The following is a 12,800-nucleotide window of genomic DNA, read 5'->3' as shown; positions in this document are numbered from 1 at the left end:
TAAGACAGTTCTGGGTGCTGAACTCCCTCAGCGGTTCTTTATCTGGGAGAGCCTTTATTTGTTCTTCATATGCAAATGATACCTTTGCTGGATGGAGGACTCTTGGCTAGCAGTTATTATATGACCATTGTTTGAGAATGACATTCCATTCTCTCTTGGACTGTGGAGTCTCTGCTAAGGAATTTGTTGGTAACCCAATGCAGCTATCTTTGCTGGGTACTCACTTTTTTTTTTTCTGGATACCTGTAATGTTCTTTCTTTTTAATAACTTTTATTGAAATGTAATTGATTTACAGTGTCATATTAGTTCCAGGTATACAGCAAAATTATATATATATTCTTCTTCAGATTCTCTTTCCTGTATACATTATTACAAGATATTGCATTTATTTCCCTGTATTTAATTCCCTAGGTCCTTCTTGATTGCCTATTATATATATAATAGTATATAAAAGCAGCATTCTTTCACTGACTTTAAAAAAAAGTCTTTATTTATTTGCTGTATTTCTGACTGTCCCGAATCCGCATTGCTCTGCGGGGCCTTTCTCTGGTTGCAGAGGTGGAGACGCTACTCCTCACCGTGGTAGGAGGACTTCTCACCCCGCTGACCTCTCTTGCCGCAGAGCGCGGGCTCCACACGACAGGCTCAGCAGTCGAGATGCCCCGGCTTCGTGACTCTGGGGCGTGTGGAATCTTTCCAGACAAGGGATCAACCCAACGCCTGTTCCCGCCTTGGCAGGCAGATTCTTACCTACTGACCCACCAGGAAAGTCTTTTCTTTCATTGACTTTTGACACTTTTAATACGTGTGTGTTGGAGAAGGTCTTTTGCACTGAAACATTCATGTGTCCTATTATAATACCTCTGTGGATGTGTGCATTCAGTTCCTTCCCCAGACTTGGGAAATTATCAGCTGTTATTTCTGTACATAATCTCCTGTTCCTGTCTCCCTCTCTTCTGCTTTTGAGACACCCAGTATCCTTCTTACCTCTTCTAATAGAGTCAGAATTTGATTCTGTATTTTCACACTTCTGTGATTAAATCTGCTCTTTGGATCTCAGGGAAGACCTAACAGGCTAAACTTCTCAACACACTAGATGAAGGAGACACAGGAGGGTCTCTCTCTAGGAAGACCCCACAAGGTCCTGCTCAGTTTCACAACTAACTGATAAAATATTAAAATTGAATTGAATTTAACATAATTGTAATAGTCTCACTCTGCTTGTTTGAAGCATTTATTATGATATATTAAGATAACTGTCATGACTACACTGCTATTCACCTTTATTTTATATAAAATATGAAACAAAAAAAGTGAAGCAGTGTCTTTATTGGTATTCCTTTGAGGTCATGTGGAGAGGGTGGAAGAATATGTATGCTTGCACAACAGGATTCTAAGCTTTCCAGGGACTCATCCTTTAATTTTGAGGATGATATATAATGGTTGATATAAATAGCATTCATTTTCTACCCTTTAGTGGTTTTGAGAAAATTCTGAGGAGTGGAAGAGATTTCATTTTGAGGATTGGAAGGAATCATATTTTGTGGAGGCAGTGGAAACTTCAAACAGACACAAGACAATAATTTATTAAAAACCAAAACATGCCTACAGTCCTTCAGCTCAATGAATACACCTTATAAATGAACACTGACAGTCCACATGTTAATGAGTACATGAGCTGCTACATGCATCTTTCTCACAGATTTAATATCTGTCTCACCACACTTAGGTTTAACCCTACTCTAGGGCCTGAGTGCTCAGTTCCTCTGTCATGTCCTGCTATTTGTGACCCTGTGGACCTAACCTGCCAGGCTCCTTGTCCATGAGATTTTCCAGGTACGAATATTGCAGTGTTTTGCCATTTACTTCTCCAGAGGATCTGGAAGATCCAGGAATCAAACCTGCATCTCATCTCCTGCATTGGCAGGCGGGTTCTTATAACTAGCATCATCTGGAAAGTCCACTCTAAAGCCATACTAAATCTGTTTATTTCTTTACAGGTAACTTCAGAGTAGATTCCACTTGGAGATGTATTTTATTGCCAATGACTAACTGCTAATGACTGTGGTAGACCAAGTGGACACAAGGATGTACAGAAGACCAAAAGCCTAGAGAGAAAAATACCCTTGACTAGTGACAACAAGCACTGTGTTAAGTTTGAATTACCAAAGAGAGCATTAAGGGAGTGATATGTAAAGAATGATTTTCACAAAAGTGAGAAACCGTGGTCTCAGATTCGTTTGCCAGGAAATATTTTCCCAACTTATGGGAATGGTACATCTCATGACTATTTCTTTTAGTCAAATAAAATGAAAAAATACTCAGTATGGCCTATTTTATTTTACAGGAAATAATTATTAAGAGATCCATGTAGACTCCTGACATAAATGTGTGTATTTTCAAATATTTCACCTCCAAGATTGGAAATGTAATTTCGAGATTAGGAAAATGAAAAAGGGAAAAATCAAGCATATCAGAAATATCATAAAATACATAAATTGTGTAAATTCAAAATCAAAATAGAAATGCCAAATAGAAGAGAGAAAGCTCTACTTCCACAATTTGATCAAAGACTAACAACACTGACCTCAGGCTTTGATTTCTGCTATCATGGACCCTAGGACAATAGGGCATTTTACAGTCACCTTTTCAAAGAGTGTTTTCAGACCCCTCTTTAAGTCTTTATTTCTCAGGCTGTAGATGAAGGGGTTCAGCATGGGTGTGACCACAGCGTACATCACCGAGGCTCTTGCACTTGAGTGTGAGCTGTGGGTAACAGCAGAGCTAAGGTACACTCCTAAACCCGTACAATAAAACAAGGAGACAACTGCGAGGTGAGATGCACAGGTGGAGAATGCTTTATACTTCCCCTGAGCTGATGACATTCCTTGAATGGAGGAAACTATCTTAGAGTAGGAGTAAAAGATGCTAGTGAGGGGACCACCAGCCAGCAGTAGAGCTACAGAATACAGGACCATGTTATTGAGAAGGGTGTCAGAACAGGCAAGTTGGATCATCTGATTGAGTTCACAGAAAAAGTGGGGGATATCTAATACTGTGCAGAAAGCCAGATGCAATACCATTAAGCTTTCTAGCAAGGAATGTAGGACGCTGATGACCCAGGACACCAGCACCAACAGTCCGCAGAACTGGGGGTTCATGATGACCATGTAGTGCAGGGGGTGACAGATGGCCACGAAGCGGTCATAGGCCATCACGGTCAGCAGTAAAACGTCTAGTACTGCAAAAAGTGTGAAAAAATACACCTGGGTGATGCAGCCTTCAAATGTTATAACTTTGCTCTGAGTCTCGATATTCCATAGCATCTTTGGGATGGTGGTGGAGGTGAAGCAGATGTCTACAAAGGACAGGTTGGAGAGGAAGAAGTACATGGGGGTGTGGAGTTGGGAGTCTGAGCTGACGGCCAGGATGATGAGCAGGTTTCCGAACACAGTGATCAAGTACATGGTGAGGAAAAACCCAAATATGAGAGGCTGCAGTTCTGGTTCCTCTGAAAATCCCAGAAGATGAAATTCGGAAACCCTTGTTAGGTTTTTTGGTTCCATTTGGTGAAGGAGACTACCAGGAAGGGGGCAAAATGACATGACTAATTTTCTCACAAACGTGCAGTACTCACATGGGTGAATTGTTGCCTTTTATATTTTGCCATCCTAGAATGTTTTAAGAAAGCAAGGGTTTTAGAAATTATGACTGGTATTTACGCTCACCAATCTATCAAATGACTTCCCCAGTGGATCAGATGGTAAAGTGTCTGCCTACAATGCGGGAGACCTAGGTTCAATCCCTGGGTTGGAAAGATCTCCTAGAGAAGGAAATGGCAACCCTCTGCAGTACTCTTGCCTGGAAAATCCTATGGACAGAGGAGCCTGGTAGGCTAGAGTCCATGGGGTCAAAAAGAGTCAGACACAACTGAGTAATTTCAATTTCACTATAAAGATATTAACTCCAAAATTTTGTTCATAGATTTTGTGCACTTTGGGGAACCACTTGAGTCATCTCTAACTAGCAAACTTGGGTAACTATCAGTGTTTCCACCAAGATGTCATGTATTCGGGTTTTAATGAAAAATTCTTTCATGCATCTTAAAAATATAAATTGAATAGTGACAAAGTCTCAATATTGTCATTTCAGGGAATACAGGGTGCTGAAAACAAAAGCTCCTAAGATCCCATTTTGGTGACAAAATATAAGCCAACAAAAATTATATAGTATGTCAGATGGTGGCAAATGATATGAAGGAAAAAAAAGAGGTATGATGTAGAAAGTCAAAAGGGAGTATAATTTTTCATGTATATTTAGATAAGGCCTGTGAACAAGGTGATATTTGAACAGAGACCTGAAGGATGACAGAACTAGGGCCATGAGCATACCTGGGACAGTGCATCTTGGCAAGGCAGCAGCTAATTTGAAGGTCCTGAGGAAGGTGCTTGTTTTAGATGCTCCAGTCCAGAAAAGGAAGCTAGTCTGGTGAGCGACATGAGCTGGAGGGAGAGTGGGGAGAGATGGTGCCAGAGTATGTTGAGGAACAAGGCGGTCTCCTTCCTGCTGCTGAAACTTCAAGTCACAAGGGCTCCTTCATCCATGTTTTTTACCTTCTTCACTTTGTGAAATTCAATATTAGTAAAGCCATCTGAGAGACAAATGATGGAAAATCCAAAACCAATTTCTAAAGAAAAGGTTATGATAGTTATAATTTATATCACTAATTCAATTTTTTTATTTTTATAACAAAAGACATTGAAGGAGATAATATGACAGCAAGTTGTTATAATATGAAATGGAAGCACTATCTGAGTTAGAGTTTCTTCTTACTTAGAAACGTATGGATTCCAATATGCATGTGGAAGATAAGGGTGACATTTATTCAAATGCAAAGATGAGAAGTATTCAAATAAATGCTGAACATGATGCAACTTTTAGAATAGATTTAGAATGAAAAGACCATGAGGAGTAAGAGATGTGGAAGTAGTTCAAAATATGCAAAAGTGTGATGTATTTGCACCACGTATGAAGAAAAACATTCCTTTTCAGTTTTTGCTTAAGGTAAGGATTTGGAAGTGAAGAATACTTGAGTGATGGCTCAATTCCTTCAGTTAAAAAAATATTGGAGAGAGCATGAGATGACTGACACAGATTTTACCACACAAAATTTAAAATTCTCAGAAATTCTGCACAAATAATTTTACACATTATGACATATCTAAGGGCAAACAACAATCTTGATAATAAAAATCCAATTCTTAGTTTGAAAGCATATAATAATTGAAAAAAAAAAAGGAGCAAAAATATGCTGAATTTCCTATATGAAAGCAAAGAACTTGACTGGTCAGTTTTTAAAGGTGTCAGTAATGGGTTAACAATTCTACCAGATCAAATCAGTGAATTAAAGGAAATCAGTCCTGAATATTCACTGGAAAGACTGATGCTGAAGCTGGAGCTCCACTACTTTGGCCACCTGATGCAAAGAGCTGTCTCACTGTAAAAGACCCCTATGCTGGGAAAGATTGACGGCAAGAGAAGGGAATGACAGGGGATGAGATGGTTGGATGGCATCACTGACTTGATGGACATGATTTTGAGCAAGCTCTGGGAGTTGGTGATGGACCGGGAAGCCTGGCGTGCTACAGTCCATGTGGTCACAAAGAGTCAGACATGACTGAGCAACTGAACTGAACTGAATGATTCAACACATATATTTAATATTATACATAATGAATTAATTGCAGGATAAACTCTTTGGCATGCAATTTTGATGTAATATATATTTTTTAATTTTAATATTAGAGGGATGGGATGGAGAGGGAGGCAGGAGGGGGGATCGGGATGGGAAACACATGTAAATCCATGGCTGATTCATGTCAATATATGGCAAAATCACTACAATATTGTAAAGTAATTAGCATCCAACTAATAAAAATAAATGAAAAAATAAATAAATAAAAAGTCTCTCTCTCACACACACACACACACAAAAAGAGAGAGTGGAGACACTGAAATGTATGCCTCATCAAGGGCTGTTTCAGGGGAAAAGTTTGCCAGCATTCTAGATCTTATTCTTCATAGTTAAATATGCTTCTGTTAGAAAAACAAGCTACACCACTATACAACCCTCCACAGCTAGTACCCTATAACTCTTCTTCAGTTAATGGCAGACGTGCTTGGACTTAAGTTCTACTTTGACTGAAAACACTTTGCACATCACACTCCCTCTTCCAAATGGGCTTCTATGGTCATCATTTAATGGCTAACAATGACCCTTGCATTGTCAAGCTCAGTACTCATTTCTTTTTTCAGCATCATGAAATTATACATGATTAATTAATCATGTACTAATTAATTAATCATTAATTTATCAGTCAAGACAACAAACAAACTCAGTGTTCATGGCTCTGGTTTAGTCTTCATTGGCTCTCATATGAACTGAGGTGAATATTCTTGACTGCCATTCCCTTTGGCCATATCTTGCAGTATTTACTGGGCTCCTGGACTCACCTGGGTGGAGTTTCTGAGAGGAAAGTCTCAATATAGATGCCCAACTCCTCTTGGATGGTTGATGATGGAGATAGAAACTCTGTTTACAGATAAGACAGTGGGATGGAGTCAAGCACTGGTCCCCCAGCTAGAGTTTTGACTCTGCAAGCATCAACCATGTCCCAATCTAGTCCAAGGTTGCACAGGCAGAGGGACTGCAGCACAGGAAATATTGATGGCTCTTTATGTCTGCTCATTAGCATGATTCCCTTTTGTGACTACCACCTCTAATGACTGATTTCCCTGAGGGACACTGGTCTGGTCAGAGAGGAAAAGATTCCTGCTCATACTCTGTGTTTAGGTTACAGAGTATATGGCTTTACAATTTCTGCAGGCCAAACTGCCTTCACCTGAACTTTTGAATGAAAGTATATGCATTCATTCCAGATGTGTGATCAATTTCAATATTTCTATGCAAGGACTCATGAATCACACCAAATAATATATATCTGAAAAAGTTTGAATTGGTATTCTCAAAGAAAATTGGTATTTTCAAATACTTAAAATCAATTTTTTTAAAATTTTAAACTCAAGACAAATTAAAAGGGATTAATAAATTAAAAGGTATTATTGTTGTTTTGTTGTTAAGTCATTTCTGACTCTTTGCAACCCCATGAACTGTAGCCTGCCAGATTCCTCTGTTCCTGGGATTTCCCAGGCAAGAATACTGGAGAGGGTTACTTCTATATTGTACATTAATTGTCCATTTATTCCCATAATCTTGATAGGAATATAAACTGGTGCAGCTACCATGTAAAAGAGTAGGGAGACTGCTCAAAAATTAAGTATAAAATTACCTTATGATCCAGGTATCCCAATTTGAGTATTTATCCTAAAAATACAAAAACACAAATGTGAAAAGATACATGCAACCCTCACTCATCACAACATTATTTTCAACAGCCAAATATGGAAACAATCTAAGTGGCCATCAATGAATGAATGGACAAAGAAGAAGTCATATATCTAGGTAAAATGTAATGCTACACAGTTATACAAAAATGATGGAATCTTGGAGGGGGAGACCAAGATGACAGAGTAAGAGGATGGGGAGCCCACCTTGCCTAAAGACACATCAAAAGTAACCTACACGTGACATATGCACACAACTGAGTTTAAAATAGATAACTAACAAGGACCTACTGTACAGCACAGGAAGCTCTATCCAATTCTCTGTAATAGCTTATGTGGGAAAAGAAGCTAAAAACAGTGAATATACCTACATGTATTGCAGATTCACTTCTCTGTACCCCTGAAACTAACCCAGCAATGTATATAAGTTATACCACAGTAAAATGTTTAAAACATAGTTGCAGAAAAAAAAACATGTGAGAAAGTTCAACATCCATTCATGATATAACAATCTTCATCAAAGCGGGCATAGAGGGCACATATCTCAACAAAATAATGGCACTTATGACATAAACACAATCAACCTCACATTCTACAGTGAAAAGTTGAAAACACTTCCTATAATTTAGGAACAAGACAAGGATATCTACTCTCTCTACTTCCAATATTCACTCTTAATACTTCAAATTCCTTACAACATTTCCCACAGAAATAGAATTAATATTCCTAAAATTCAGGGCTTCCCTGGTGGCTCAGATGGTAAAGAATCAGCCTGCAATCGTGACTGCAGGCTGGTATTGCAGGTTCATCAACCCCTGGGTCAGGAAGATCCTCTGGGGAAGGGAATGGCTACTCACTCCAGTGTTCATGCCTAGGGAGCCCCATGCATAGAGGAACCCTGGCAGGCTACCATCCATGGGGTTGCAAAGCAATGGACACAATTGAAGGACTGACACACATGCGCGCCTAAAATTCATATGGAACTACAAAAGAATCTGAATAGCCAAAGCAATTGGAAAACAAAATCAAACAAGTAACCAAACAACTCTCCCTCCTATGACAACAAAGCTGGGCTTATCATTCTCCTAAACTTCAGGCTATACTGCAAAGCTGCAGTCATCAAAATGGCATGGTACAGGCACAAGCAATCAATGGAGCAGCATAGAGAGCCAAGAGATAAACCACACACTTATGGCCAATTAACCCATGACAAAGAAGGTAAGAACAATAATGAGAAACAAAAAGAGTCTTTCAGCAAGGGTGCTAGTAAAACTGGACAGCTACGTACAGGGAATTAGATTAAAATATTTCTCACACCATATGCAAAAATAAACACAGTTGGATTAAAGACTTAAATGTAAGACTGAAAACCATAAAAATCATAGAAGATAACTAGGTAGAACAGTCTTTGAGCTAAATAATAGCAATATTTTTTAGATCAGTCTCCTAAAGCAAATGAAGTAAAAGCAAAAATAAACAAATGTGACCTAATTAGACTTGAAAACTTTTGCAAAGCACAGAAAGCCATTGAAAGCTTATTGATATAACAATCAAAATAAACAAATGTGAAGGCAATTGTAAAAATCTGCTACTTCTTTTTTGGGCATTTGCACCAATATTGGAGACAGCATTCATGCTCATTCTATTTTTCAAGTAACTTCAAAAAACTGTATTAAAATGTGATCCTATTGAGGTTACTTTCCAGGAAGCCAGGGGAAATTGTAATAAAATAAATACTTGTGGAGGAAAAATAGGTAAGCATGAATTACAGGCTGGGCAAGAATTCAACTGCTCTTGTCAGTTGCCCTTTGATCATAACAATGGAAGAGATCTCTGATTATAATGAGAATTTATAATGGATGATATTCAAATGGACATGCATCGATTCTTTTATTATTGTGGCTAAGTTTAGAAAAAAGTGAGATATTTGATTTAGAGCTGTGGAAAGATGCATGAGTGGGAAGTACTGTAAATTTTCAAGGGAAAACAGGAATATAATACAGCACGTCTCCTAGATATAAATGAGTTCTTTTCCAAGAGTGTATTCTTCAGTCCAATTTGTTCTCAAGTCCAACAAAGTTGGCCTAGGTACCCAGCTAGCACAATCAGTTACATAGTACTATAATCAGTTTCCCTGGAGAAATGGCAACCCATTCCAGTATTCTTGCCTGGGACATCCCATGGAGAGAAATACATGGTAGGCTACAGTCCACTGGGTCACCAGAATCGAACATAACTGAGTGACTAAACCACAGCCATCACTGTAATAGGTTTATACTATTTTTCACACAAATAACACATAAAAAACAAGTGCAAAACATAAAGAAAACTTTCTCAATCTTACTGTGCAGTGCCTTGAAAAGTACAGTGGTAGAGAACAGCAGCTGGCATATAGGGGTTGGTGTTGAGTGAATAGACAGAATTATTGAATGGAGGAGGGAGAGGAGATGGACGAGGGCAGAGATGAAGGACCATTAGCAGTACGAGATGGAAGTTGAAATTTCACTCATGCCTGATGTTGATGGCACAGGTTCTGGTTCCTTGCTGGATTCATTTGATCTACCCTCTTGGAAAAACTTCCCAGTAGTTCCCGGGCTACTCTGGTAGCTCAGTTAGTAAATAATCCACCTGCAATGCAAGAGACCCTGGTTCAATTCCTGGGCCAGGAAGTTCCCCAGGAGACAGGTTAGGCTACCCATTCCAGTATTCTCTGCCTTCCCTGGTGGCTAAGATGGTAAAAAAAAAAAAAAAAAAAAAAAAAAAAAATCCACCTGCAATGCAGGAGACCTGGGTTAAATCCCTGGGTTGGGAAGATGCCTTGGAGGAGGGCATGGAGACGCATTCCAGTATTCTTGCCTGGAGATTTCCATGGACAGAGGAGCCTGGAGGCTACAGTCCATGCAGTCACAAACAGTTGGACACAGCTGCATGACTAAGCACTTGAAAAAACAATCTGCTGATGTCTTGATGTAGCTTTTTCTCCTATCAGAGATGACACGGCAGCACTGGATTGCATTCTGAACAGCTGCTGCAGCCTTCGTGTACCATTCTGCAATCCTAGGTCCCATCCCTCAAAAGCTCATTTGTTCTTGTTGTTCAGTTGCTCAGTCATGTCCAACTTTGTGAGACCCCACGGATGGCAGCACACCAGACTTTCCCATCCATCACCATCTCCCAGTTTGCTCAGACTCCTGTCTATTGAGTCAGTGATGCCATCCAACCATCTCATCCTCTGTCGCCCCTTCTCCTGCCCTCAATCTTTCCCAGCATTGGGATCTTTTCCAATGATTTGACTCTTCTCATGAAGTGCCCTCTCAAATAAAGAAATTCCCTGACTATTTCCTGTGTCCTGGATCTCTCCTGTTCTTCAGTTATATCTTCTTCTTCTTGTCTCTCTTATTAGTTTTGCTGGCCCTCCAATTCCTTCCTTTCACCTCACTCCACTATCTCAGTTATTATTGTTTCCATCATTATTACTCAGAGCTTTTTAGCTGTACCAGCAATATCACGACTGCTTTCATGCTTGCTTCTGGACATCCTGGGCTTGAAATAAAGATAGAGTACTACTGTAACCTATATAATACTCTACACACACACACACACACACACACACACACACACACAATATGTCACCTAAAGTTCTTTTTGTCAAAAAGAGTATGTGTGAATATATATATATATATGTACATGTTTATACATGTATCTATATAGAGAGAGACACTCACAAGTTGACACTTAAACAAGAGAGTTAAGGGTTCTAACTTTTCACAGTCTGAAATCCTCCTGTAACCTGACAGTTATTTTTCTATATCCCTGATACAACCAACTGTGATAAAAATAATATAAATCCTCCTGGTTGTTAAGTGTATTTTTAAATGATTAATGTAACTCATAACTATTACTTCTGGGAAATAGGAGAAAAATTGTTTTGAATGGCATGTGTCATTTAAGAAGTAATTATTGTTAATAAATCTATGATGCTCCATCAAATAATAGAATCTCCAAATATTTTGACCCAAAGGTAGGAAAATTTTGAAGTAGGAAAAAATAAAAACTACCTATAGATAAGAAAAGAAAAAAAGTTTAAAATGGAGAATTCCTAAAATTGCAAAGATGCTGAGTTCAAAGGTGAAGAGACAAATGCAAATCCCAGGAAACAAATAGGAGAAAATTTTATTCCACAGTGATCAAAAATTCACAGTTTCTGGTTCCAAGGCATTGAGTTATGCAATCCAGGGGACTAGGGTATTTGGCCTTTTAATCTTGGCATAAAGTAGAATCTCTTCAGAGCCCCTTTTATATCTTGATTTCTCAGACTGTAGATGAAGGGGTTCAGCAGGGGTGTGATCACAGAGTACATCACCGAGGCAATTGTACTTGAATATGAGGTGTGAGTAGCAGCAGAGCTAAGGTAAACTCCTAAGGCTGTAAAATAAAATAGGGAGACAACCAAGAGGTGGGACACACAGGTAGAAAATGCTTTATACCTCCCCTGAGACGATGAGATTTTACATATGCAGGAAACTATTTTAGAGTAAGAGTAAAGGATACCAGCAAAAGGACCGACACCCATCAGGACAGCTGCAAAATACATCACTATGTTATTAAGAAAGTTGTCAGAACTGGCAAGTTGTACCACCTGACTGAGTTCACAGAAAAAGTGGGGGATTTGCATTTCTGGACAGAAGGACAGTCGCAGCACCATTAGGCTGTGTAGCAAGGAATGCAATGCAATCAGCACCCAGGATATCAGAACCAGCAGTCCACAGAGCCGGGGACTCATGATGACCGTGTAGTGCAGGGGATGGCAGATGGCCACATACTGATCATAGGCCATCACACTCAGGAGAATGTCATCTAAATCTGCAAAGAGAATGTAAAAATATATCTGGGTGATGCAGCCTTCATAGGTGATATCTTTGCTCTGTGTCTGGATGTTCCACAGCATCTTTGGGAGGGTGGTGGTGGTGAAACAGATGTCTACAAAGGACTGGTTGGAGAGGAAGAAGTACATGGGTATGTGGAGGTGGGAGTCTGAGCTGACAGCCAAGATGATGAGCAGGTTTCCAAACACAGTGATCAGATACATGGAGAGAAAAAGCCCAAATATGAGGGGTTGTAGTTCTGCTTCCTTTGAAAGTCCCAGAAGAAGAAATCTTGAAATTTGTGTATTGTTTCTTGGCTCCATGGTGTGGAGGTGACTACCAGGAAAAAGGAAAATAATGACAATTTTTACACCTACTAATTAACTGAAATACTGTAATTTCTGTTTAGCCCTCAAGAAGTTGATGTTGATATTTTATTTGCAGATAAGTTCTCTTTTAGAGTATGTGTGTATGTTGAACTGCTTCAGTTGTGTCCGACTCTGCAACCCCAAGGACCGGAGCACACCAGC

The 12,800-nt window shown here is 39.2% G+C and overlaps 2 protein-coding genes across 2 annotated transcripts; both read right to left on the bottom strand.

The window, feature by feature from the left end:
• Positions 1-2,589: 2,589 nt before the first annotated feature.
• On the bottom strand, positions 2,590-3,567 carry LOC136155906 (olfactory receptor 7A17-like). Its single transcript, XM_065918126.1, has one exon. It carries the CDS (start codon positions 3,565-3,567, stop codon positions 2,590-2,592), a length of 978 nt encoding a protein of 325 aa, XP_065774198.1.
• An 8,078-nt stretch (positions 3,568-11,645) lies between these two features.
• On the bottom strand, positions 11,646-12,593 carry LOC136155901 (olfactory receptor-like protein OLF4). Its single transcript, XM_065918114.1, has one exon. It carries the CDS (start codon positions 12,591-12,593, stop codon positions 11,646-11,648), a length of 948 nt encoding a protein of 315 aa, XP_065774186.1.
• Positions 12,594-12,800: the final 207 nt, after the last annotated feature.

Source organism: Muntiacus reevesi, chromosome 1 (assembly GCF_963930625.1).
Source record: "Muntiacus reevesi chromosome 1, mMunRee1.1, whole genome shotgun sequence".
Lineage (NCBI taxonomy): Eukaryota > Metazoa > Chordata > Mammalia > Artiodactyla > Cervidae > Muntiacus > Muntiacus reevesi.
The sequence above is the reverse complement of the archived record's forward strand: the minus strand, read 5'-3'. Positions and strand labels throughout refer to the sequence as shown.

What these genes read in the sequence shown, in the direction of transcription:
- LOC136155906 (XM_065918126.1), bottom strand. Translation starts at nt 3,567, where the DNA reads ATGGAACCAAAAAACCTAACAAGGGTTTCCGAATTTCATCTTCTGGGA.
- LOC136155901 (XM_065918114.1), bottom strand. Translation starts at nt 12,593, where the DNA reads ATGGAGCCAAGAAACAATACACAAATTTCAAGATTTCTTCTTCTGGGA.